Source organism: Gouania willdenowi, chromosome 21 (assembly GCF_900634775.1).
Source record: "Gouania willdenowi chromosome 21, fGouWil2.1, whole genome shotgun sequence".
NCBI lineage: Eukaryota > Metazoa > Chordata > Actinopteri > Blenniiformes > Gobiesocidae > Gouania > Gouania willdenowi.
The window spans coordinates 768,080-789,484 of record NC_041064.1 but is presented as its reverse complement, the minus strand read 5'-3'; the positions used below and the strand labels follow the sequence as shown (position 1 = coordinate 789,484).

Here is a 21,405-nt window from a genome sequence, read left to right as displayed (position 1 = left end):
ACAGTAATATTAAATAACACCAGTAATATTAAATAACACAGTAATATTAAATAACACAGTAATATTAAATAATACAGTAATATTAAATAATACAGTAATATTAAATAACACCAGTAATATTAAATAACAGTTATATTAAATAACACAGTAATATTAAATAATACAGTAATATTAAATAACACAGTAATATTAAATAACACCAGTAATATTAAATAACACAGTAATATTAAATAACAGTAATATTAAATAATACAGTAATATTAAATAATACAGTAATATTAAATAATACAGTAATGGTCAGAGACACAGGTCATAAGTGATGATCAGATCTAGTGTCTCATGTTGTGAGTTAACTGTATCTGAGTAAAATCCATAAAATCCAGAATATTTAAAAGTCTGTAACAAAAGAATGTAAATTAAAATCACTGATAATAATAGCATAATAATAGGTTTTTAGGGGTTTATAAACATGATACATAAAATAAGAGGACTGTAAAAAATAAAAGCATGAAATTCAAAAGAAGAATAAGAATTGATTAATAATTGATACTGTACCACTCCCATCATGTCTGATAAAAGAGAAGTTAAAGTTCAGTAACGAGGCCTCAATGTCTGTATTCAGCCATGTTTTATTTCAAACAAACAGTGAAGTTTGTGTTGTAAAATGAAATCATTTATGATAAAAGACATTAAAAAGTACCAGTGTCAATAAAAGCAGAGTTCTAAGAATATTAAAATGAGCTGTTGTTTGTTTGTGATTAAACTGTGATGTGTGCAGAGGAGGAGGGAAACACTGCGTACCTTATGTTGGAAACCAATACTTGTCAATCGTTCCTGATTGATTCATGCTGTCATTTCACTTCAAACATGTAGCATTAGCGTTAGCTCACTGATAGTTGTCCTCTGTGTCAGAAACATGCAAACACTGAATCATCATCATCTGATTTCTATCAGAAATTCCTCTAAACTAGGATTAACAACCATGATTTACTCTCTAACTTCATCCACCAGAGCGTGTCAGCGCACTGTTTAAGGGAGAAGAAATGTCTCTTAGGAGAGCTCTTCTTCTCTGCTTCATTGTCTATTACCAAACCTCAGAGTTGGAACTGTCGCCTCCTGTGGAGTTTTTATCTTTCTGTAAACAAAATAGGTTTATATCGACATCTTTAACTTTTCCTGATTATTTAAATTAACCAAAAGCAGCACAAGTTGTTATTTTAACTGAAAAATCTATAAAATGATGTAAAAATCTATAAAATAATCTAAAAATCAGTCTGAATGTTTCACTCCAATAGAAAACAATGGGATGTTTACAGGCAGTGGGGCCGTGTGACATCATCAATCATGTGATTTAAAGATGGAGGAACACAGGCTGTAAAACTGTAAAATAGTCCTGTTTATAAAAGTCATTAAATGAATATGGTTCATAATAATGTCTGTTGTTAGACATAAATCTACTAATAAGGACATTTAGAAGATTTTAGAACAAGTTTATAAAAACAGGATCTATTTAAAGAACTCTGGATTATTTATGAACTACTGACTTTATTTATTGTCATACTGAGAGTTTGAGATATTTATGTTTCAGAATCCCTGTTTTTTTCTGTTCAATGTTTTTAAAAATGAAAGAGAGAAAATGATGTTTAACTGTTGTCATGGTTTTTAAAAGTCTCAGATTGTTCTGACAGGATGTGTGTAAGTGATGGTCATTGTTGTACCAAACATGGAGAACGATAGCGAGTGACCTTCAGCAGGTCGGCCTTAGTGATGACTCAGCAGTAAACCTACACACTGCTGTGTGTTGCAGTGTCCGAGTGCCACACCCTGCTTAGTGAGGGACTCGGTTCATTGGGTAAGAGTTCAAAGATCACAGTGAGCTCCATGTCCTCAGGTCACATGTCTGTTCTCTGTCCGTCTCCTCAGTCAGCAGCCAATCAGACGCAGACAGGAAGAGGAAGCAGAAAGGCAAAGAAACGCCAGCACCAAACATCTGTGTACCGTCCAAACTGGCAACCCTGCAGGTACGTGATGATTTCCTGTTTGTTTTAGCTTTGAATGATCAATAATGATCAGTCACAACTTCAAAATAAAAGCCTCCAGACTCAGTAAGACCAGAACAACCCTGGAGGAGGTCCTGGATGGGGACGGTGTTACTGTGTGTGTGTTACTGTGTGTGTTACTGTGTGTTACTGTGTGTGTGTTACTGTGTGTGTTACTGTGTGTGTTACTGTGTGTTACTGTGTGTGTGTTACTGTGTGTGTTACTGTGTGTGTTACTGTGTGTGTTACTGTGTGTGTGTTACTGTGTGTGTTACTGTGTGTGTTACCGTGTGTGTTACCGTGTGTTACTGTGTGTGTTACTGTGTGTGTTACTGTGTGTGTTACTGTGTGTGTGTTACTGTGTGTGTGTTACTGTGTGTGTGTTACTGTGTGTGTGTTACCGTGTGTTACTGTGTGTGTTACCGTGTGTTACTGTGTGTGTTACTGTGTGTGTTACTGTGTGTGTTACTGTGTGTGTTACTGTGTGTGTGTTACTGTGTGTGTGTTACCGTGTGTTACTGTGTGTGTTACCGTGTGTTACTGTGTGTGTTACTGTGTGTGTTACTGTGTGTGTTACTGTGTGTGTTACTGTGTGTGTGTGTTACTGTGTGTGTTACTGTGTGTGATACTGTGTGTGTTACCGTGTGTTACTGTGTGTGTTACTGTGTGTGTTACTGTGTGTGTTACTGTGTGTGTGTTACTGTGTGTGTGTTACTGTGTGTGTTACTGTGTGTGTTACCGTGTGTTACTGTGTGTGTTACTGTGTGTGTGTTACTGTGTGTGTGTTACCGTGTGTTACTGTGTGTGTTACCGTGTGTGTTACCGTGTGTTACCGTGTGTTACTGTGTGTGTTACTGTGTGTGTTACTGTGTGTGTTACTGTGTGTGTTACTGTGTGTGTTACCGTGTGTTACTGTGTGTGTTACCGTGTGTTACTGTGTGTGTTTGTGTGTGTTACTGTGTGTGTTACTGTGTGTGTTACTGTGTGTGTGTTACCGTGTGTTACTGTGTGTGTTACCGTGTGTTACTGTGTGTGTTTGTGTGTGTTACTGTGTGTGTGTTACTGTGTGTGTTACCGTGTGTTACTGTGTGTGTTACTGTGTGTGTGTTACTGTGTGTGTTACCATGTGTTACTGTGTGTGTTACCGTGTGTTACTGTGTGTGTTACTGTGTGTGTTACTGTGTGTGTTACTGTGTGTGTTACTGTGTGTGTGTTACTGTGTGTGTGTGTTACTGTGTGTGTGTTACTGTGTGTGTGTTACTGTGTGTGTGTTACTGTGTGTGTGTTACTGTGTGTGTTACTGTGTGTTACTGTGTGTGTTTGTGTGTGTTATTGTGTGTGTGTTACTGTGTGTGTGTTACTGTGTGTGTTACTGTGTGTGTTTGTGTGTGTTATTGTGTGTGTGTTACTGTGTGTGTGTTACTGTGTGTGTTACTGTGTGTGTTACTGTGTGTGTGTTACTGTGTGTGTTACCGTGTGTTACTGTGTGTGTTACTGTGTGTGTGTTACTGTGTGTGTGTTACTGTGTGTTACTGTGTGTGTTATTGTGTGTGTGTTACTGTGTGTGTGTTACTGTGTGTGTTTGTGTGTGTTACTGTGTGTGTTACTGTGTGTGTGTTACTGTGTGTGTGTTACTGTGTGTGTGTTACTGTGTGTGTGTTACTGTGTGTGTTACTGTGTGTTACCGTGTGTTACTGTGTGTGTTACTGTGTGTTACTGTGTGTTACTGTGTGTGTGTTACTGTGTGTGTGTTACCATGTGTTACTGTGTGTGTTACTGTGTGTGTGTTACTGTGTGTGTTACTGTGTGTGTTACTGTGTGTGTTACTGTGTGTGTGTGTTACTGTGTGTGTGTTACTGTGTGTGTGTTACTGTGTGTGTGTTACTGTGTGTGTTACTGTGTGTTACTGTGTGTGTTTGTGTGTGTTATTGTGTGTGTGTTACTGTGTGTGTTACTGTGTGTGTGTTACTGTGTGTGTTATTGTGTGTGTGTTACTGTGTGTGTTACTGTGTGTGTTACTGTGTGTGTTACTGTGTGTGTTACTGTGTGTGTGTTACTGTGTGTGTGTTACTGTGTGTGTTACTGTGTGTGTTACTGTGTGTGTTACTGTGTGTGTGTTACTGTGTGTGTGTTACTGTGTGTGTGTTACTGTGTGTTACTGTGTGTGTTTGTGTGTGTTATTGTGTGTGTGTTACTGTGTGTGTGTTACTGTGTGTGTTTGTGTGTGTTACTGTGTGTGTTACTGTGTGTGTTACTGTGTGTGTGTTACTGTGTGTGTGTTACCATGTGTTACTGTGTGTGTTACTGTGTGTGTTACTGTGTGTGTGTTACTGTGTGTTATTGTGTATTATTGTGTTATCATGTGTTATTGTGTGTGCAGCTGTACAACAAGGAGCTGGAGGCGGAGCTTGGACCCTTTGATGATTGGGTCCAAACCTACGAACTGTTCAGAGGAAAAGCCAACAAGGAGGACGGAGCTCATGAGCGCTTTGTGGGAAAGTTTAAGGTGATTGATCAGTGATTGATCGTCATGGACGGGTTCACACTGACACCCACAACGCCCCCTGTAGGGACGCTTCTGTCTCTCCAAGGTGTGTGAGGATGAGGAGGATGAAGAGGAGGCAGATACCTACAGGGTGAACAGAGGACTTCCTCCTAACTGCCCTGTGGACGTCCTGATTAGGGTCTACGTGGTTTCTGTGAGTGCTGGGCCACGCCCACCTCCTCCACCCTGTCACTGTGTGTGTGTGTGTGTGTGTGTGTGTGTGTGTGTGTGTGTGTGTGTGTGTGTGTGTGTGTGTGTGTGTGTGTGTGTGTGTGTGTGTGTGTGTGTGTGTGTGTGTGTGTGTGTGTGTGTGTGTGTGTGTGTGTGTAACACTGCTGTCCTTCCCCAGGCCTCCCACCTTCACCCGGCCGACCCTGACGGGGGGGCCGACCCTTACATCGTCATACGACTTGGAAAGAATCATATCAAAGACAGAGACAACTACATTCCCAGGAACCTGAACCCTGTGTTTGGAAGGTGAAATGAATCAACTCTTAAGACTTATTAAGTCATTAACAGGAAACTAATCAGTGAGAGTCACAACATGTTCTCTCAGGTCTTTTGAGATGAAGGCCACGTTCCCTCAGGAGTCTCTGCTGTCTGTCCTGGTCTACGACATGGACGTGGTGGGAGGAGACGATCTGATCGGAGAGACTCGCATCGACCTGGAGAACCGGTTCTACAGCCGGTACCGAGCCACCTGTGGACTTCCCTCAGAGTACAGTCTGTGAGTCAGAAAGCTGCTGGTTGACTACGTCACCACCTTCACTTGAAATCCTTACGACTGAGTGATATTTGTAAACCGACAACGTTTCTTAAATATTCTGATACATATTTAAATAATAGGGCTGTAATGATTCATATCACTAGTCACTGTTCCTGAGTCGATTCATGGATGATTTTGATTCATTTAGAATGATTTGATCTGAAACGATTCAGTGACTATTTAAAATAATAATGTGTACAGTACAGACGAGCTTTACTGGATTCCTGATGTTTATTAAATCATTTATAAATGATTGATGGACATAAACAAGATGTTCACATTTTATTTGAATAAATTCAATTTAAATTAACAGAATGTTAACTTTTCAATAAAAAAACATATTAGGTTTATCTGACTCTTCTGCTTGTTTTTATTAATCAAAATAATACAATATTAATATCAACAAATGATAAACAAAGATCTGCTTATGGTTAAATCACAAGTTATTTCATTTTATCGATACAATCGATGTGTATCATCAGAAAGGACAACTAGTCGAGCACAGATCAATGTAGTTGTAGGAATATGAATTGAGTCATAGATCTAATGAATGGATATGTAACTGTTTTTATTGTTTGATGCAGGGTAACAGCGCCCCCTGGGGGCACAAATACTTTACGTAGTGATTAGTGTAACTACACACTACGTTTATTCCTGTGTATTTGTGTGTATTTATATTCAGCGAGGGCTACAACGCGTGGAGAGACTCCCTGAAGCCGTCTGAGCTGCTCTCTAAGCTGTGCAGAGACAACGGGTTAGAACCTCCTCTGTTCAGTCCAGGACGCATCACTGTGGCCGACAAAGTCTTCATTGGGAAAACTTTGTTTGTGAGCGAGGACGGTAAGGAGGGGGAGGGGCTTCATGGAGACCTCCAACGATATTTATCAGACCTTAGAGAACATGCAAACTCCTCAGAGACGCTTCAGTCATGGTTTTCCTGTTCCTCTGTAGAGCTTCACCAAGGAACCAGTAAAAACCATGTTGATGCTAAAGTGTGTGTGTGTGTGTGTGTGTGTGTGTGTGTGTGTGTGTGTGTGTGTGTGTGTGTGTGTGTGTGTGTGTGTGTGTGTGTGTGTGTGTGTGTGTGTGTGTGTGTGTGTCAGAGGAGCCCGTGGAGTCCTATGAGCATCTCTCTCTGAAGATCCTCCATCGCTGGGCAGAGATTCCTGGTGTGGGCTGTAAACTGGTTCCTGAACACATCGAGACCAGAACCCTGTTCAAGAAGAACCGACCTGGCATGGACCAGGTGACCCTACCATCCAATCATATCTGTCTGTGTGTGTGTGTGTGTGTGTGTGTGTGTGTGTGTGTGTGTGTGTGTGTGTGTGTGTGTGTGTGTGTGTGAGCTCATTGTTTGTGTTGAATCCAGGGCCAGCTGCAGATGTGGGTGGACATGTTCCCCATGGAGCTCCCTCATCCAGGACCTCCAGTCAACATCTCACCACGGACACCCAAAGGGTGAGACTGGTTTTGTGTGTGTGTGTGTGTGTGCTTGCGCTGCTGTAACGTACGTGTGTGTTCAGGTATGAGCTGAGGGTGGTGGTGTGGAACACCAAGGATGTAATCCTGACTGACACCAGCTTCCTGACAGGACAACAGTCCAGTGACATCTACGTCAAAGGGTGAGCACTTCTTTCAAAATAAAGTCTCTCTTTGAGCTTTTATTTTGAAAGCAATCCAAACAAAGAAGGGTTTAATTTGTTTGATGGTTCAGAACCTAATTAAGGTGTTAAGGTTTTATTTATTCAATCCATTTTGATCTCCTGACATGTCTCCACTGTCAACTGCCAGTCTTCTTCAGGGGCATCTGCTGAACGCTTTGATGTTTCCTTTGTTGTTTCTTTGTCTTCAGCAAGATTATTTTTGTCTTGTTGAATAATATGTTAAAGTTTAATTTATAGAGAAATTATTACGCAACATTTAAGGAAACATCAAAGGAAACATCAAAGGACACGTGACGTTAGTCGAAACACGTCAGGAGATCAAAGTGGATTTCCTGAGGTACAGTTGTCTGAATAAATGGAACCTTAACATATTGTTGAAAAATAAGAGAAAATGAATGTTACTGGGTTGAGAACCTCATGGTGTGTGACCTGCAGCTGGCTGAAGGGTCTGGAGGACAATCGCCAGGAGACGGACGTCCACTACAACTCTCTAACGGGGGAGGGGAACTTCAACTGGCGTCTGGTGTTCCCCTTCAGCTACATGCCTGCAGAGAAGGTAAGAGCCCAGTTGGGGGCACCGAGCAGCTGGCAGGGGGAGTGACCTGTGTGACTGTGTCAGGTGATGGTGGTGAAGAAGAAGGAGAACATCTTCGCTCTGGATAAGACGGAGCGCAAGATCCCAGCCATCCTCCTCCTGCAGGTGTGGGACTTTGAGACGCTGTCAGCAGACGACTTCCTAGGTGAGAGTAGCTCCAATGCTCAGGTGCCTACAGCAGTGCTTCTCAAATGGGGGTACGAAATGGCACGACAGGGGTTCTTGAGAGAAATTAACAAATGAAAGCATTTATGTTTATTTCAAAATGTGAGAAAAATATACTGAAAAAAAAAAACTGACACCAACAAACACACACTAATGCTGCGTTCACACTGCTGCACTGGATGCATCTGCCATACAAATCTAAAAATGTCCATTTGCATCATACGCACGTCTGAAGTGAAGCCCCGCCCACCAGCGACACATCTATCATACTTTATATGTAATCTGGACGTACCCAGTGTGAACGCAGCATGAAAGAGAACAAAACTATAGAAATAGAAATAAATCTAATCAGGAACTAAATATTGTTTCATTCACTTATTAATAAAATGAGATTATTTAAAATGTGTGTCATCACTCAGTTATCATTAAGATCTATAGATATTTTTACACAGAATTCTGAGTAAAATGTTGCACATAAGGAGATCTAGAGTGATTGGTTCCTCTATTTGTTCTGCATTCTTCTGTTGAGATCATTTAATCATTTTGTATCCTTTTGAGATGATCTTCTTTCTTTGTGTGTGTGTGTGTGTGTGTGTGCAGGATCTCTAGAGTTGGACCTCCATGGGTTTCCAGCTGGAGCTAAAACAGCTAAGTCGTGTAAAGCTGAGATGTTAACGGACACAACACAGAAAATTTCCATCTTTCAGCAGAAGAGAGCTCGAGGATGGTGGCCGTTTATCAAGAGTGGAGAACTCACAGTACGCACACACACACACACACACACACACACACACAGTCTGATAGTGTGTCTGTTTCAGGGGAAAGTGGAGGCGGAGTTTCATCTTGTGACGGTTGAAGAAGCAGAAAAAAACCCGGTCGGTCGAGCTCGAAAAGAACCAGAACCTTTACCCAAACCAAAGTGAGTTCAGACAATCACTAATAATAACCTCACACATTACAAATGTTCAGTGATTATTCAATATTCACGCTGATCAATACTTTTAGACCCGTTTTTCATTCATCTTATCAAACTAAATATTTAAATAATGACAGAACCATTGGTAACGTCTCATAATGTATAGAGACTGAAGTGTGTCACAGCGCCCTCTAGTGGTCTTGTAATCGTCCCTTTCTCTGTGTGTGTGTTTCCAGTCGTCCTGACACGTCGTTCTCGTGGTTCGTTAACCCTTTCAACGTGTTTTTCCATCTGATCTGGAGAAATTATAAGAAGTACATCATCATAGCTGTGGTGCTGCTGATCACTGCTCTGTTCCTGGCTCTGCTCTTCTACACTCTGCCTGGAGCTCTGTCTCAGAAGATAGTCAGTGGATGACCATCATACATCTATAGATCTGCTTCAGTCAGCTAACAAACAGAAATGTTCTATATTCCTTCTACACATCTTTGATGTTCTAACATGTTTCAACCTTTACGTTAATGCTACATTATTCCCACTGTAAACTAAATAAAGTAGCTCAATGATAGATGAGTTGTGTTAGTCACAGATTTATTGATCCTCAGTCCTGGTTCATCACAAACACTTTAATTCTTTTCTCATTAGAACCAGCGCCACATGTTAGTCAAAGTTCAACATAAAGACATAAACATTACTGTTGTTCCGTCAGCGTGAAAATAACTGTAATGTACGTATTTAAGTCTTTATTTTCACGTCCGGAACTCGTCAGTTTATCTGAGGAGGCGGTGCTACTGGTCGCTCCAGGAGACGCTGGGCTGTGGGGGGGCTGAGGAGGGGGAGGGGCCAAGGTTCAGGAAGAAGTTTTGTCTCTGTAGATCTGCAACACATAGACAAGTACAGTTACAGATATACAGTATTTATATCTATCCTAGTATTAAAGCTCAGTTATAACTGTTTAAAAATGTATATGAAAACATTTGTTGCTGTTAAGTTAAAAAAAAGAAGGAATAAAAACGGGCAAAAAAAAAAGTAAGACTATAATAAGGCATGAAAATGAGCAAGACATTTTTAAATACCTCAAAACGCAAATGAGGCATAAAAAAAAGAGTACAACATTTTTAAACACACAAAAATGGGAGTAAGGCATATTTTTAAACCCAAAAAACTACTGCAAATATAATGCACATACTTAAAATGGGTTAAGAATTCAGTAAGGCACAAAAAAATTACAAAATTAAAAAATCAACCAAAAAGGAGGTCAGGCTTTAGAAAGGCTTTTTTAGAAAAAATTAAAAATTCAAAAAAATTACTGCAAATATAAAGCACACGCTTAAAATGGGTTAAAAATTCAGTGAGGCACAAAAAATTACAAAATTAAAAAATCAATCAAAGTCAGAGGTAAGGCTTCAGTAAGGCTTTTTTTTTTTTCAAAAAATTAAAAATTCAAAAAAATTGAGTTAAGACCATCATTAGACAATAAAAATTACTGCAAATATAATGTGTGGGGGGCGAAATTATTAGTTAGGCTTAATAATACATTTACTCATATATTTTAATCCTTAAGCCTTGGGTAACTTTCCATTGTCTGATTTTCATGTCTTCAACTTTGCTGGGTCAGACTGCCTTGTTCAGAGCACACGATATCTCCCCAAAACAATAATCGCACAAGGACGCATAGGCACTCTGTGTGCGCACTCACATGCTCACACAGTCACATGTCACACATACACACGCACGCCCCTCCGTCTCTATGACAACCGGCAGATAACAGAACTGGTTGTTTAGACCCAAAGAAGCACCCTCTGTCCTCCCTCCTCCCTCTCCCTCTATCTCTATCTCCTGGGGGGAGGAGGGAGGGGGACTGAGGGGAATATACGTGTTGGATCAGAACTGTGTGGCACTGAATCATCGGACCTCCGGCCGGGACGGTCACTTCTTTTGTTCCATCTTGTACCTTTTTACTTAGCAATAGAATAAACTTTTTTTTTATAAAATCATCAATGCTTCTCCTGGACTCCATCATTCAACCAGAGCAATAAATCATGTCTCCAAATGAGGTCAACCGCAAATTCAGCCGCAACAAATGCACACACTTAAAATGGGTTAAGAATTCAGTAAGGCACAAAAAATTACAAAAATAAATAATCACCCAAAGTCAGAGGTAAGGCTTTAGTAAGGCATATTTTTCAAAAATTTCAAAATCAATTTTTTTTTAGTTAAGACCATAATTATACCCTAAAAAATACTGCAAATATAATGCACATACTTAAAATGGGATATGAAAGCAAGGAGGCACAAAAATTAAAAATTCAACCAAAAAAGGAGGTAAGGCTTTCGTGAGGCTTTTTTTTTTTTTTTTTTAAATTAAAAATTCAAAAAAATTTAGTTAAGACCATCAATAAACCCCAAAAAATACTGCAAATATAATGCACATACTTAAAATGGGATATAAAAGCAAGGAGGCACAATGTGATGGCCGGGCCACACAGAGGTAACAGCTCCTAAATCATTTGATGATTGACACTGACATTATTCTCTGTCCCTTTAAGAACAGAGAGGTGGTGAGGGGCTGGCCTGGAGAGAGCTGGAGGCGGCCTTAAGTGGACCAGACCATTGCAGAGGGGGACTGGGGTTAATCAATCAATCAATCAATCTTTATTTGTATAGCGCCAAATCATAACCAATGGTATCTCAAGGCACTTTACAGTAGAGCAGTCTTAAGGACGGACTCTTCATTTTATGGATACACACATATGCATATATACGTATATACACATACATATGTATCCCACACCCAACATGAATTCATCATGGCGGCAAGGAAAACCTTCTGTTAAGCAGCAGGAACCTTGTGTGGATCCCATTCCTATGATGAACAGCCATCCACGTTATGCTGTGTTGGGTGTGTGCAGAGAAAAGGGTGGAGACAGAGTTGTTGAGACTCTGTAACTCCACACTGAGGATCCCACGGACCTGCAAGACAAAAGCCAGAAGGAGAACAGGAGCAAACACACAAGGGAAGAAGCAGACATAGAGGGAGTGTTAGAGAGAGGAATGGGACCCTCTCCGGTCCCTCTCTAACCTAAATGACCTCTCTCTTAACGCCCTCTCCAACCTCTCTCCAACCGAGCATGCCAGACCCCCCCCCCCCGGCAGTCTATGCCTATTGCATCTTAATTATGAGCTATGAGCTGGTTCCTAACTAAAAGCTTTATCAAAGAGGAATGTTTTGAGCCTAACCTTAAAGGTAGAGAGGGTGTCTGCCCCCCGAACCGTGGTTGGTAGATGGTTCCAGAGAAGTGGGGCCTGATAACTGAAAGCTCTTCCTCCTATACTACTTTTAGAGACAAATGGAACAACGAGTAGTCCAGCATTTTGAGAGCGTAGTGTTCTGGGGGGATTGTATGGCACTACAAGCTCCTTGAGATAGACTGGTGCCTGTCCATTTAGGGCTTTATAAGTGAGAAGAAGAATCTTGAATTCTATTCTATATTTTATGGGAAGCCAATGCAGAGAGGCTAATACAGGAGTAATGTGATCTCTTCTCCTAGTTTTAGTCAGTACACGTGCTGCAGCATTTTGAACCAGCTGAAGTGTCTTAAGCGACTTAAGGGGGCTGTGTTTGTCTCTTAGTTTTGGTTGTTTATCCCCTGTGTTTCTGCTTATTTAGATTTGGTATGGTCCAAACTGTATTTAAGTTGACTCCTGTTTCATTTGAGGCAGTTGGTTTGTGTTAGTTCTTTTTGCACATGCTACATCTTTTATTGGCCTGTGTTTGTCTGTGGCCAATAAAGCACATTTTTTGAAATGTAAAGCTGTTGTCTCCTTGCCTCACTGCTTGGACCCTAACACACAAAAATAAAAAATCAACCAAAAAAGGAGGTAAGGCTTTTTTTTTTTTTAAATTAAAAATTCAAAAAAATTGAGGTAAGACCATCATTAGACTATAAAAATTACTGCAAATATAATGCACACACTTAAAAGGGTTAAGAATTCAGAAAGGCACAAAAAATTACAAAATAAAAAAATCAACCAAAAAAGGAGGTAAGGCTTTAGTAAGGCATATTTTTTCTCAAAAATTTCAAAATTTATTTTTTTTAGTTAAGACCATAATTAGACCCTAAAAACTACGGCAAATATAATGCACATACTTAAAATGGATTAGGAATTCAGTAAGGCATGAAAAATTATAAAATTAAAAATTCAACCAAAAAAGGAGGTCAGGCTTTAGTAAGGCATATTTTTCAAAAATGTGGAAATTTTTTATTTTTAATTTAGGACCATTTTTAAACCCTAAAAAGTACTGCAAATTTAATGCACATACTAAAAATGGACTAAATATGAATTAAGGCACAAAAAATTACAACAATAAAAAATCACTCAAAGTCAGAGGTAAGGCTTTAGTAAGGCTTTTTTTTCAAAAATTTCAAAATTAATTTTTTTTAGTTAAGGCCATAATTAAACCCTAAAAAGTACTGCAAATATAATGCACACACTTAAAAAGGGTTAAGAATTCAGTAAGGCACAAAAAATTACAACAATAAAAAATCACTCAAAGTCAGAGGTAAGGCTTTAGTAAGGCTTTTTTTTTCAAAACTAATTTTTTTTAGTTAAGACCATAATTAGACCCTAAAAACTCCTGCAAATATAATGCACATACTTAAAATGGGATATGAAAGCAAGGAGGCACAAAAATTACAAAAATAAAAAATCAACCAAAAAAGGAGGTAAGGCTTTAGTAAGGCATATTTTTAAAAAATGTGAAAAAAATAAAAAAATTTTGAAGACCATCATTAGACCCTAAAAACTACTGCAAATATAATGCACACACTTAAAATGGGTTAAGAATTCAGTAAGGCACAAAAAATTACAAAATTAAAAAATCAACCAAAGTCAGAGGTAAGGCTTTAGTAAGGCATATTTTTTTTTTTTTTTTTAAATTTAGGACCATTTTTAAACCCTAAAAACTACTGCAAATTTAATGCACATACTTAAAATGGACTAAATATGAATTAAGGCACAAAAAATTACAACAATAAAAAATCACTCAAAGTCAGAGGTAAGGCTTTAGTAAGGCTTTTTTTTTCTCAAAAATTTCAAAATTTATTTTTTTTAGTTAAGACCATAATTAGACCCTAAAAACTACTGCAAATATAATGCACATACTTAAAATTGGATATGAAAGCAAGGAGGCACAAAAATTAAAAAATCAACCAAAAAAAGAGGTAAGGCTTTAGTGAGGCTTTTTATAAAAAAAATTTAAAATTCGAAAAAATTGAGTTAAGACCATCATTAGACAATAAAAATTACTGCAAATATAATGCACACACTTAAAATGGGTTAAGAATTCAGTAAGGCACAAAAAACTACAAAATTAAAAAATCAACCAAAAAAGGAGGTAAGGCTTTAGTAAGGCATATTTTTCAAAAATGTGGAAACATTTTTTTTTTTTTATTGAAGACCATTTTTAAACCTTAAAAAGTACTGCAAATATAATGCACATACTTAAAATGGACTAAATATGAATTAAGGCACAAAAAATTACAAAAATAAAAAATCACCCAAAGTCAGAGGTAAGGCTTTAGTAAGGCTTTTTTTTTTCAAAAATTTCAAAATTTATTTTTTTTAGTTAAGACCATAATTAGACCCTAAAAACTACTGCAAATATAATGCACATACTTAAAATGGATTAGGAATTCAGTAAGGCACAAAAGATAACAAAAATAAAAAATCAACCAAAATCAGAGGTAAGGCTTTAGTAAGGCATATTTTTCAAAAATTTCAAAATCAATTTTTTTTTAGTTAAGACCATAATTATACCCTAAAAACTACTGCAAATATAATGCACATACTTAAAATGGGATATGAAAGCAAGGAGGCACAAAAATTAAAAAATTAATTTTTCAAAAATTTCAAAATTAATGTTTTTTAGTTAAGACCATAATTATACCCTAATTACAAAAAAAAAAAAAAAAAAAAAAAACCAAAAAAAGAGGTAAGGCTTTAGTAAGGCTATTTTTAAAAAAAAAATTAGAAATTCAAAAAAATTGAGTTAAGACCATCATTAGACAATAAAAATTACTGCAAATATAATGCACACACTTAAAATGGGTTAAGAATTCAGTAAGGCACAAAAAATTACAAAATTAAAAAATCAACCAAGAAAGGAGGTAAGGCTTTAGTAAGGCATATTTTTCAAAAATGTGGAAACATTTTTTTTTTTTTTTATTGAAGACCATTTTTAAACCTTAAAAAGTACTGCAAATATAATGCACATACTTAAAATGGACTAAATATGAATTAAGGCACAAAAAATTACAACAATAAAAAATCACCCAAAGTCAGAGGTAAGGCTTTAGTAAGGCTTTTTTTTTCTCAAAAATTTCAAAATTTATTTTTTTTAGTTAAGACCATAATTAGACCCTAAAAAGCTACTGCAAATATAATGCACATACTTAAAAGGGATTAAGGAATTCAGTAAGGCACAAAAGATTACAACAATAAAAAATCACTCAAAGTCAGAGGTAAGGCTTTAGTAAGGCTTTTTTTTTTCAAAACTAATTTTTTTTAGTTAAGACCATAATTAGACCCTAAAAACTCCTGCAAATATAATGCACATACTTAAAATGGGATATGAAAGCAAGGAGGCACAAAAATTACAAAAATAAAAAATCAACCAAAAAAGGAGGTAAGGCTTTAGTAAGGCATATTTTTAAAAAATGTGAAAAAAATAAAAAATTTTGAAGACCATCATTAGACCCTAAAAACTACTGCAAATATAATGCACACACTTAAAATGGGTTAAGAATTCAGTAAGGCACAAAAAATTACAAAATTAAAAATCAACCAAAGTCAGAGGTAAGGCTTTAGTAAGGCATATTTTTTTTTTTTTTTTTTTAATTTAGGACCATTTTTAAACCCTAAAAACTACTGCAAATTTAATGCACATACTTAAAATGGACTAAATATGAATTAAGGCACAAAAAATTACAACAATAAAAAATCACTCAAAGTCAGAGGTAAGGCTTTAGTAAGGCTTTTTTTTCTCAAAAATTTCAAAATTTATTTTTTTTTTAGTTAAGACCATAATTAGACCCTAAAAACTACTGCAAATATAATGCACATACTTAAAATTGGATATGAAAGCAAGGAGGCACAAAAATTAAAAAATCAACCAAAAAAAGAGGTAAGGCTTTAGTGAGGCTTTTATAAAAAAAATTAAAAATTCGAAAAAATTGAGTTAAGACCATCATTAGACAATAAAAATTACTGCAAATATAATGCACACACTTAAAATGGGTTAAGAATTCAGTAAGGCACAAAAAACTACAAAATTAAAAAATCAACCAAAAAAGGAGGTAAGGCTTTAGTAAGGCATATTTTTCAAAAATGTGGAAACATTTTTTTTTTTTTTATTGAAGACCATTTTTAAACCTTAAAAAGTACTGCAAATATAATGCACATACTTAAATGGACTAAATATGAATTAAGGCACAAAAAATTACAAAATAAAAAATCACCCAAAGTCAGAGGTAAGGCTTTAGTAAGGCTTTTTTTTTTCAAAATTTCAAAATTTTTTTTTTTTAGTTAAGACCATAATTAGACCCTAAAAAACTACTGCAAATATAATGCACATACTTAAAATGGATTAGGAATTCAGTAAGGCACAAAAATAACAAAAATAAAAAATCAACCAAAGTCAGAGGTAAGGCTTTAGTAAGGCATATTTTTCAAAAATTTCAAAATCAATTTTTTTTAGTTAAGACCATAATTATACCCTAAAAAACTACTGCAAATATAATGCACATACTTAAAATGGGATATGAAAGCAAGGAGGCACAAAAATTAAAAAATTAATTTTTCAAAAATTTCAAAATTAATGTTTTTTAGTCAAGACCATAATTATACCCTAATTACAAAAAAAAAAAAAAAAAAAAACAACCAAAAAAAAAGGTAAGGCTTTAGTAAGGCTTTTTTAAAAAAAAAATTAGAAATTCAAAAAAATTGAGTTAAGACCATCATTAGACAATAAAATTACTGCAAATATAATGCACACACTTAAAATGGGTTAAGAATTCAGTAGGCACAAAAAAATTACAAAATTAAAAAATCAAACATTTTTTTTTTTTTTTATTGAAGACCATTTTTAAACCTTAAAAAGTACTGCAAATATAATGCACATACTTAAAATGGACTAAATATGAATTAAGGCACAAAAAATTACAAAAATAAAAAATCACCAAAGTCAGAGGTAAGGCTTTAGTAAGGCCTTTTTTTTCTCAAAAATTTCAAAATTTATTTTTTTTAGTTAAGACCATAATTAGACCCTAAAAACTACTGCAAATATATGCACATACTTAAAATGGATTAGGAATTCAGTAAGGCACAAAAGATAACAAAATAAAAAATCAACCAAAATCAGAGGTAAGGCTTTAGTAAGGCATATTTTTCAAAAATTTCAAAATCAATTTTTTTTTAGTTAAGACCATAATTATACCCTAAAACTACTGCAAATATAATGCACATACTTAAAATGGGATATGAAAGCAAGGAGGCACAAAAATTAAAAAATTAATTTTTCAAAAATTTCAAAATTAATGTTTTTTAGTTAAGACCATAATTATACCCTAATTACAAAAAAAAAAAAAAAAAAAAAATCAACCAAAAAAAGAGGTAAGGCTTTAGTAAGGCTATTTTTTAAAAAAAAAATTAGAAATTCAAAAAAATTGAGTTAAGACCATCATTAGACAATAAAATTACTGCAAATATAATGCACACACTTAAAATGGGTTAAGAATTCAGTAAGGCACAAAAAATTACAAAATTAAAAAATCAACCAAAAAAGGAGGTAAGGCTTTAGTAAGGCATATTTTTCAAAAATGTGGAAACATTTTTTTTTTTTTTTTTATTGAAGACCATTTTTAAACCTTAAAAAGTACTGCAAATATAATGCACATACTTAAAATGGACTAAATATGAATTAAGGCACAAAAAATTACAAAAATAAAAAATCACCCAAAGTCAGAGGTAAGGCTTTAGTAAGGCTTTTTTTTCTCAAAAATTTCAAAATTAATTTTTTTTAGTTAAGGCCATAATTAAACCCTAAAAAGTACTGCAAATATAATGCACACACTTAAAAAGGGTTAAGAATTCAGTAAGGCACAAAAAATTACAACAATAAAAAATCACTCAAAGTCAGAGGTAAGGCTTTTTTTTTCAAAACTAATTTTTTTTAGTTAAGACCATAATTAGACCCTAAAAACTCCTGCAAATATAATGCACATACTTAAAATGGGATATGAAAGCAAGGAGGCACAAAATTACAAAAATAAAAAATCAACCAAAAAAGGGATGGTAAGGCTTTAGTAAGGCATATTTTTAAAAAATGTGAAAAAATAAAAAAATTTTGAAGACCATCATTAGACCCTAAAAACTACTGCAAATATAATGCACCACACTTAAATGGGTTAAGAATTCAGTAAGGCACAAAAAATTACAAAATTAAAAAATCAACCAAAGTCAGAGGTAAGGCTTTAGTAAGGCATATTTTTTTTTTTTTTTTTAAATTTAGGACCATTTTTAAACCCTAAAAACTACTGCAAATTTAATGCACATACTTAAAATGGACTAAATATGAATTAAGGCACAAAAAATTACAACAATAAAAAATCACTCAAAGTCAGAGGTAAGGCTTTAGTAAGGCTTTTTTTTTTCAAAAATTTCAAAATTTATTTTTTTTAGTTAAGACCATAATTAGACCCTAAAAACTACTGCAAATATAATGCACATACTTAAAATTGGATATGAAAGCAAGGAGGCACAAAAATTAAAAAATCAACCAAAAAAAGAGGTAAGGCTTTAGTGAGGCTTTTTATAAAAAAAATTAAAAATTCGAAAAAATTGAGTTAAGACCATCATTAGACAATAAAAATTACTGCAAATATAATGCACATACTTAAAATGGGATATGAAAGCAAGGAGGCACAAAAATTAAAAAATTAATTTTTCAAAAATTTCAAAATTAATGTTTTTTAGTTAAGACCATAATTATACCCTAATTACAAAAAAAAAAAAAAAAAAAATCAACCAAAAAAGAGGTAAGGCTTTAGTAAGGCTTTTTTTAAAAAAAAAATTAGAAATTCAAAAAAATTGAGTTAAGACCATCATTAGACAATAAAAATTACTGCAAATATAATGCACACACTTAAAATGGGTTAAGAATTCAGTAAGGCACAAAAAATTACAAAATTAAAAAATCAACCAAAAAAGGAGGTAAGGCTTTAGTAAGGCATATTTTTCAAAAATGTGGAAACATTTTTTTTTTTTTTATTGAAGACCATTTTTAAACCTTAAAAAGTACTGCAAATATAATGCACATACTTAAAATGGACTAAATATGAATTAAGGCACAAAAAATTACAAAAATAAAAAATCACCCAAAGTCAGAGGTAAGGCTTTAGTAAGGCTTTTTTTTTCAAAAATTTCAAAATTTATTTTTTTTAGTTAAGACCATAATTAGACCCTAAAAACTACTGCAAATATAATGCACATACTTAAAATGGATTAGGAATTCAGTAAGGCACAAAAGATAACAAAAATAAAAAATCAACCAAAGTCAGAGGTAAGGCTTTAGTAAGGCATATTTTTCAAAAATTTCAAAATCAATTTTTTTTTAGTTAAGACCATAATTAGACCCTAAAACTACTGCAAATATAATGCACATACTTAAAATGGATATGAAAGCAAGGAGGCACAAAAATTAAAAAATAATTTTTCAAAAATTTAAAAAATTAATGTTTTTAGTTAAGACCATAATTATACCCTAATTACAAAAAAAAAAAAAAAAAAATCAACCAAAAAAGAGGTAAGGCTTTAGTAAGGCTATTTTTTAAAAAAAAATTAGAAATTCAAAAAAATTGAGTTAAGACCATCATTAGACAATAAAAATTACTGCAAATATAATGCACACACTTAAAATGGGTTAAGAATTCAGTAAGGCACAAAAAATTACAAAATTAAAAAATCAGCCAAAAAGGAGGTAAGGCTTTAGTAAGGCATATTTTTCAAAAATGTGGAAACATTTTTTTTTTTTTTATGAAGACCATTTTTAAACCTTAAAAAAGTACTGCAAATATAATGCACATACTTAAAATGGACTAAATATGAATTAAGGCACAAAAAATTACAAAAATAAAAAATCACCCAAAGTCAGAGGTAAGGCTTTAGTAAGGCTTTTTTTTTCAAAAATTTCAAAATTTATTTTTTTTAGTTAAGACCATAATTAGACCCTAAAAACTACTGCAAATATAATGCACATACTTAAAATGGATTAGGAATCAGTAAGGCACAAAAGATAACAAAATAAAAAATCAACCAAAGTCAGAGGTAAGGCTTTAATAAGGCATATTTTTCAAAAATTTCAAAATCAATTTTTTTTTAGTTAAGACCATAATTATACCCTAAAAACTACTGCAAATATAATGCACATACTTAAAATGGGATATGAAAGCAAGGAGGCACAAAAATTAAAAAATTAATTTTTCAAAAATTTCAAAATTAATGTTTTTTAGTTAAGACCATAATTATACCCTAATTACAAAAAAAAAAAAAAAAAAATCAACCAAAAAAAGAGGTAAGGCTTTAGTAAGGCTATTTTTTAAAAAAAAATTAGAAATTCAAAAAAATTGAGTTAAGACCATCATTAGACAATAAAAATTACTGCAAATATAATGCACACACTTAAAATGGGTTAAGAATTCAGTAAGGCACAAAAAATTACAAAATTAAAAAATCAACCAAGAAAGGAGGTAAGGCTTTAGTAAGGCATATTTTTCAAAAATGTGGAAACTTTTTTTTTTTTTTTATTGAAGACCATTTTTAAACATTAAAAAGTACTGCAAATATAATGCACATACTTAAAATGGACTAAATATGAATTAAGGCACAAAAAATTACAAAAATAAAAAATCACCCAAAGTCAGAGGTAAGGCTTTAGTAAGGCTTTTTTTTTTCAAAAATTTCAAAATTTATTTTTTTTAGTTAAGACCATAATTAGACCCTAAAAACTACTGCAAATATAATGCACATACTTAAAATGGATTAGGAATTCAGTAAGGCACAAAAGATAACAAAAATAAAAAATCAACCAAAGTCAGAGGTAAGGCTTTAGTAAGGCATATTTTTCAAAAATTTCAAAATCAATTTTTTTTTAGTTAAGACCATAATTAGACCCTAAAAACTACTGCAAATATAATGCACATACTTAAAATGGGATATGAAAGCAAGGAGGCACAAAAATTAAAAAATTAATTTTTCAAAAATTTAAAAATTAATGTTTTTTAGTTAAGACCATAATTATACCCTAATTAAAAAAAAAAAAAAAAAAAAAATCAACCAAAAAAAGAGGTAAGGCTTTAGTAAGGCTATTTTAAAAAAAAAATTAGAAATTCAAAAAAATTGAGTTAAGACCATCATTAGACAATAAAAATTACTGCAAATATAATGCACACACTTAAAATGGGTTAAGAATTCAGTAAGGCACAAAAAATTACAAAATTAAAAAATCAACCAAAAAAGGAGGTAAGGCTTTAGTAAGGCATATTTTCAAAAATGTGGAAACATTTTTTTTTTTTTTATTGAAGACCATTTTTAAACCTTAAAAAGTACTGCAAATATAATGCACATACTTAAAATGGACTAAATATGAATTAAGGCA

At 34.1% G+C, this 21,405-nt stretch overlaps 2 protein-coding genes across 6 annotated transcripts in view; one reads left to right on the top strand and one right to left on the bottom strand.

Annotated features, from left to right (window-relative positions):
• Positions 1-9,258, top strand: part of fer1l6 (fer-1 like family member 6) — a 43,852-nt gene extending 34,594 nt beyond the window's left edge. The window contains exons 32-46 of one of the 2 annotated variants that reach the window (XM_028435606.1): positions 1,808-1,852; positions 1,924-2,021; positions 4,420-4,545; positions 4,610-4,738; positions 4,934-5,061; positions 5,141-5,311; positions 6,033-6,190; positions 6,454-6,596; positions 6,720-6,808; positions 6,874-6,972; positions 7,450-7,570; positions 7,634-7,754; positions 8,375-8,532; positions 8,593-8,693; positions 8,927-9,258. In XM_028435606.1, the coding sequence (XP_028291407.1) occupies positions 1,808-1,852; positions 1,924-2,021; positions 4,420-4,545; positions 4,610-4,738; positions 4,934-5,061; positions 5,141-5,311; positions 6,033-6,190; positions 6,454-6,596; positions 6,720-6,808; positions 6,874-6,972; positions 7,450-7,570; positions 7,634-7,754; positions 8,375-8,532; positions 8,593-8,693; positions 8,927-9,107 (1,868 nt within the window). In that variant the 3' untranslated portion in view covers positions 9,108-9,258. The remainder of the gene's footprint in view (positions 1-1,807; positions 1,853-1,923; positions 2,022-4,419; positions 4,546-4,609; positions 4,739-4,933; positions 5,062-5,140; positions 5,312-6,032; positions 6,191-6,453; positions 6,597-6,719; positions 6,809-6,873; positions 6,973-7,449; positions 7,571-7,633; positions 7,755-8,374; positions 8,533-8,592; positions 8,694-8,926) is intronic. The other variant, XM_028435607.1, reaches the window with a different exon arrangement.
• A 37-nt stretch (positions 9,259-9,295) lies between these two features.
• Positions 9,296-21,405, bottom strand: part of LOC114454832 (uncharacterized) — a 34,082-nt gene continuing 21,972 nt past the window's right edge. For all 4 annotated transcript variants that reach the window (XM_028435624.1, XM_028435627.1, XM_028435625.1 and 1 more), the window contains one exon: positions 9,296-9,567. In XM_028435624.1, the coding sequence (XP_028291425.1) occupies positions 9,479-9,567 (89 nt within the window). In that variant the 3' untranslated portion in view covers positions 9,296-9,478. The remainder of the gene's footprint in view (positions 9,568-21,405) is intronic.